This window comes from Lipotes vexillifer, unplaced genomic scaffold (assembly GCF_000442215.2).
Source record: "Lipotes vexillifer unplaced genomic scaffold, Lipotes_vexillifer_v1.1 scaffold1781, whole genome shotgun sequence".
Classification (NCBI taxonomy): domain Eukaryota; kingdom Metazoa; phylum Chordata; class Mammalia; order Artiodactyla; family Lipotidae; genus Lipotes; species Lipotes vexillifer.
This window is the reverse complement of record NW_006788426.1, coordinates 395,109-401,108: the sequence shown is the minus strand read 5'-3', so window position 1 is coordinate 401,108 and position 6,000 is coordinate 395,109. Positions and strand designations below refer to the sequence as shown.

Below are 6,000 nucleotides of genomic sequence, written 5' to 3'. Positions count from 1 at the left end.
TCCCTACACACCTCACCTGACCTGTCATCGTGGAAAAGTGTCCCTTTTGTGGGTTCCCAGAACACTTTATGCTTCATTTACACTGTATTGTGAGTGTTTGATCATCTGTCTTCACCATGAGATAGTTCATTCAAAAAATATTTACCTATTGTTTGGTAATCTTATTCTCAATGTTTAATATGGTGTAGGAATGCCACAAATTATGCTTTAATTAAATTGAAAAAAGAAAGAAAGCTACTATCCTTTAGTATTTCCCTGGTCTTAACAGCTCATGGCTCTGTAAACCACATCCTGTTTCACCCATGTTCTGAGTAAATGTCCGCTTAGTTTACTGCAATTCATATTCTTGAAAAGTATACTTCTGCTGATGTGCTTTATTAATACCAATTTTCGAACATGTCGGATTTCAACAATTTTTAAAGACCTTTGTTTGAACCTGAGGCAGGTAGCTCTACTAGAAGATTTGTATGTTTTGGCAGTTCTGTATTGAGGGCAACCTCCTACAAAGAGCCACTGAGATTTTGTTTGTATGTACTGACAGCAGTGGGGAAGGGCATGCTTTTTAAAATAATTTAGAAATTTTATTTTTTTGCCTTTTTAAATGAAAAGTCAGTAGAAATGATGATAGATTAGATTTTTATTGAAAAAAAATTTATTCCCTGTAGTTTGCTTTTTTCCATTCTATATTCTTTACATAGTTCATGTATGTGGTTAGCAAGGACATGAGGACCTTATGTTCTGAACAAATATGTTGCAGTTAGTACGTATGAAATGCTAAATGTGGTTTCTTAACCTCAGCACTATTGACATTGGGGGCCAGATAAATCTTTGCTTTGGGGGGCTGTCTTGTGTCTTCTAACATGTTTACATATTTAATGGCATACCTGGCCTCTACCCACTAGATGCCAGTAGCATCCACCCACTTGTGACAACCATAAACGTCTCCAGACATTGCCCAGTGTCCCCTGGGAGACAAAGTCACCCCTGGTTGAGAAATATTGTACTAAAAAATGTTCCCTGCGCCATCCCTCTGTGTGACTAGTTTCTTCCAAAGAATGAGGCAGGCTGGACAGGATTGTCTAGGTGTGGTTATCATGCTGTATTTTATGAGGTGGAAAATGACAGGGCTGTAATACATTAGTACTGGGGAGCCCATGAGGCTGAATACATCACTTTCAAGGTTTATGGGCTTTAGGTACAGTTTCAAAGATATGCATTCATCTCCTCATGTTCTTTTTGTCTAACCTAACAGCATATTTGTCCTTTAGAAATGTAATTATGTGCAGACTAATTAGTGGGTGATTGCAGTTATTTAGGTGACAGGAAAGGTAAAAAGGGCTCTGCAGATCTGTAAAAGTGAACCTTGAGGGGCCAGAGTAAAGAGCCTTAGAAAGTAAAATAAGAATTGGTAGGCTTTGGAAACTTTTTAAACCTGGGATTTTGAGGGTAAGTGAAAAGTCACGAGTGATAACCAGGTTTCTGATTTTAGCAACTGATGTAAAGGATGGTTCTAATTGTTGAGGAAAGATTTTTTTTCTTCTTTTATCTCTTTCATTTATCTCTTTATTTTTGAGTGGGAAATACTGCTTTCAATTTTTGGATGTGTTGGTTTTGAAATTCCAGCTAATAAGCACCTAGATTGATGTGGTTGAGTAAGCTGTTGAATTTTCAACAGATCTGGATGTCAGGAAGGAGATCGCTAGTTTAGAATTGAGAACAGTCTGCATATGAGCTGCATGTATGCATGTTGTCATGCAGAGACAGTACTTACCAAGAAAAGGAGAAAAAGACAAAGACCTGGGAAATACCAACTTCTTTTAAAGGAATATATGAATAAAGATACACTTTTCTTGATTCTTGGAAGGATAGTGTCAGGGACAGAGAATAAGGAAGACTGGTTTTCCAGAAGCCGAGGAAACACAAGAGTTTCAGGAAGGAAAATGGGTTTAATAGTCACAGATGCTACAGTTGAGTAGGTGATTCTTATAAGCAAACTATTTCGGGAGTTTGATAATTAGTGGAAATTCGATTATGACATTTCAGCAGAATTCTGGGAAGGAGCCTAAACTGGATTTAGGGGTAAATGGGATTTGAGTCATTGGCCATGTGCGCCACAGACTATTCTTAGAGGAACTCTGACTTTGAGGGGAAGAACGACAGTAAGAGGTGGTAGTTAAGAGGTGGATGCAGGAATGATAAGGTGGTAGGGTTTTATCTTCCGCTCTATGCTAAGAGGCACACAAACATTTTTGTAGTCTTAAGGGAAAGGAAGTTGCAATGGGGAAAAAGATTGAAGATATTGGGTAAAAAGGGGCTCGTGGAAGGACTTTAGTTCCTAAGGAAAGTAGAAAGACTCGGATTAAGATGGATTTCTCGTCTGATGACATTGGCCTTGTATCAAAGAAGAAACACCTCTTTATCTGAACCTCAAAGGAAAGTGACAAAGACAATTAAGGTTGTAGATATGTTTCTGAAATGAGATAATGTGTATGAGCTTAGCTAACTGGAAAGCATTGTGTCAAAATTATTTTTATAAAGAATATTATTCCTTTTTGGAAAGTATGTGAGTGTTCTTTATCAGTTTTACTTGCTTTTAAAGACAACTGAACTTTTTCACAGACTCTTGAATACCGCAGGGAGCTTTGTTTTTCCTTGTTCCTAGCAACTGAAAAGTACACTTAACAGCAAAGCATATCAATTTCATTATCAAATTGTTGCTCTAAATTTTCTACAGATATGTACATTTCTGTGTATATGTAACTGTTAATGTGGTTTGGAACAGTTTCATTTATTCAAATGACTGTTTTAACAAATAATAGAAATAATGAGGTTAATATCTGCTAATGACACATGTGAGCAAACTTTAATTTCAAAATGATTTACTTCATTATTTTTCAATCATGCCCATTAAGTAAAAAGCTGAGTATTTAAAAAATACTCTACAAAATGATGAGTTTTTATCAGTGGCCTTCTCATTTTGCAAACCTCCATTTTACTGCCTTTTGGAGGCCTCAGGAGCTGGCAAGTGGAATCTGCAGTTTGAGGTTCATGACAGTAGTACCCGGGTCCAAGAGAGGTGCCAAATGTCTATAAAACACTTGCTGATTATACGAGAATAGGGATAGGCCAGAAAGCCCTCTGTGAGAACTTTCAGAACTTAGTCCAGTTCCTTGACACTGTATTTTCACAGACATGATTATAATTGATTCTCACTTGTCATGAGGGCAGGGCCTGGAAATACTGGGATAATCCATGTGGCCACGCACTGCCAGAGGAGCCTCCTAGGGAGGCCCAGAGTCTGAGGGTCTGTAGACAAAAGCGTGTCTCACACCAGTGAACTGAACTTCGCCCAGTGTTCTGAAATTTAAGCTTATTTGACCAAATCCAAATAATAAGGAAATAACAATGTGGTTGGTCTTCAGTCTTTGATGGAATCTGATAAGATTCTGACTCTATACTATTGATCCAGATTACCTTTTGCCTTTCAAGCAGTCATGGGCCAATATTTCCCAAGCAATATGGCCAGTGGGAGAGGCGTCTCAGGTTTAAATGTATATATGTGTATCAGGGCCTTAGACAGGTTTCCTTTCTGAAGTGATGAAAAACTGTGCATGCTCCAAGGAGAAATCCAGGTGGTTTGTAATTCTAGTGGGAGAGAAAAGATTGCTGGAAAGGGGAAATTTCAGTGGGGGCAAAGAGCTTTCTGAAAATACTTCTTAATACTTTCTAATGTAACGTAAATGCAGCTGATCCCTCTCTAGTGTTTTCTCTCCTGAGTAATCATTTCCTCCTATTTAGAATTTATTTTTATAGTACCTCGCCATTTTTATGGCCCCATTAACCATTTTTATTTTTGAAATATAAAATGAAAATTTGATTTTATGTATAGTAATACAGTCTTGTCTCCAAATTTCTGTTTTTCTCATGCAGAGGGTTACTTCTGCAAGAGAACAGCAGGTTTGCAGAAGCACTACATTATTATAAATTGGCGATCGGGAGCAGGCCTACGCTGGCTTGTAAGTAACATTCAAGTCCTTTTAAAATATCCCTCCCTCCCCCGCCCCCTTCGTGAAAATGGTGACTTAAAGCCTCACAGATTAAAAAAAATGGTAACTCTATTTCTGAATCCTTGCCAATCAAATTATGAGACTTTAACAATTACATCTCTCTCAATTTTAATATTTTGGTGCCTGTTTATCATGTTAATATATTAAGATAAATATAACTTTTATTCATCTAGATATTAAGCTCAAAATATCCTGACTCCTTGAAGGCAGAGACTCATATATCTTTTTTCAGCGATACCTGTACTTCTTACTACATTGTTGTTCTTTTGTATATTTGTTCCCTGGGTATTTATTTCTTGGTTTTCTTTTAAAGTCAGAAATAATGCATAGAAACAAAACGAAAGTAAAGATAACTTTATTGTTTCCATAGTGTACATCATCTTCTCAACATTTGTATTTCCACTTGTGTCCCCTCAGCTGCATACTTAAACACCGGGATTATTCTAATGAACCAAGGAAAGACAGAAGAAGCTCGACGCACGTTCCTGAAGTGTTCTGAGATCCCTGACGAAAACCTAAAGGACCCTCATGCCCATAAGAGCTCGGTCACCAGCTGTCTGTACAACCTGGGGAAACTCTATCATGAGCAGGGACACTATGAGGTCAGGCCAAAACCTCTGCCTTATTCCTCCCCCTTGTTCTGATCTAGTCTCAATGTTTTCTACCTACGATCTCATTGTAGGGACACTGATCATTTAAGAAGCTAATAAGTGTTTTTATTAAAAGAGTTTTATGGTGAAATTCTTTTGGAAAAAAACTGCTTAAGCAAAACTTAATAGATTTCTTCACTGTGAATTTCTCAGCGTAATTATGACTCCTCAGGAAAAGGAAATAACATGCATTGCAGCTCAAGCTTATTTGCTCACCATCTCTTTGATTTTACAATTCAAGACGCATTATTATTTTTATCTATATCCTTTTTTTGATGTTAAAAAAATACATTTTTGTACTCTGCGTATTGAGTAAATGATTTGATATACATCCTACTCGTTTCTTTTCATTCTTTTTAAAACAATAACCCAATGAAAACTAATTTTATTGTGTTTTTGAATTGGGGAGAGGGGAAAGGTGATGGAGACAGGGTCTTGTATGGGAAGTTGGGAGGTTGACCCAGTCCGGTGTTCCCTGTCTCTCTCACGAAGCCTGCCTGCATGGGTTTCTTCTCTCCCATTCAGTATGGCTCCTCCCTCCTCAAATGACACCCACACACACTCTTACACAATGTATTAAGACTGCAATGTGAGGGTGAAAATAGAATTTTAAAAATAATTGCATTTAATGATCTCAGTAGGTCTCAGTAGCTAGAAGATTCGTTAGTTGATATTTTATTTAGATCCTACTTGATCGCCTGACTTGAAGTACCTACAGATTTTAGGTGACTATGGGTGACTTCTGGTTATTTTATTGCATAATCTATGGGAACTGAAAAGTTTGTATTGAGAGAACAATGGTAACATTTGACTCCTTGTTAAACTGATTTTTATATGACCTTCTCCACGGACTGGGTTGAATATTTTTGTTCATGAAATGGAGGCAGTACGATATCAAAGGACGGCTTAATTATCTTCCTCTAAATACCATTGAGAAAGAGCAGTGGAAGATTTTGATTTTGGAAGGATGTTGTTATTTTATTTTCAGTGAATAGCCCTGTACTTTAGCTCTTTTTCTGTTTCTTAAATTAGGATGCACTTAGTGTATACAAGGAAGCAGTTCAGAAAATGCCAAGGCAGTTTGCCCCACAGAGCTTGTACAACATGATGGGTAAGTAAAATAGTAATATTTTAATTGATATTTCAGGGGCCTGTGGAAAAATTGAAACCTGTAATTCTGTTAAATGGAATTCTAATAAATCATATTGTTAATCTTCACTAAAAAAACCCTGTTCACAATTGAGTGTCACATTCAAATTTTTACAAAGCATACTTATTCTAAG

At 37.0% G+C, this 6,000-nt stretch overlaps 1 protein-coding gene across 1 annotated transcript in view; it reads left to right on the top strand.

Annotated features, from left to right (window-relative positions):
- The window catches only part of TMTC2 (transmembrane O-mannosyltransferase targeting cadherins 2), a 407,491-nt gene that overhangs the window by 260,258 nt on the left and 141,233 nt on the right, over positions 1-6,000 (top strand). The window contains exons 5-7 of the mRNA XM_007461593.1: positions 3,931-4,016; positions 4,485-4,669; positions 5,750-5,828. Coding sequence (XP_007461655.1) covers positions 3,931-4,016; positions 4,485-4,669; positions 5,750-5,828 — 350 coding nt within the window. The remainder of the gene's footprint in view (positions 1-3,930; positions 4,017-4,484; positions 4,670-5,749; positions 5,829-6,000) is intronic.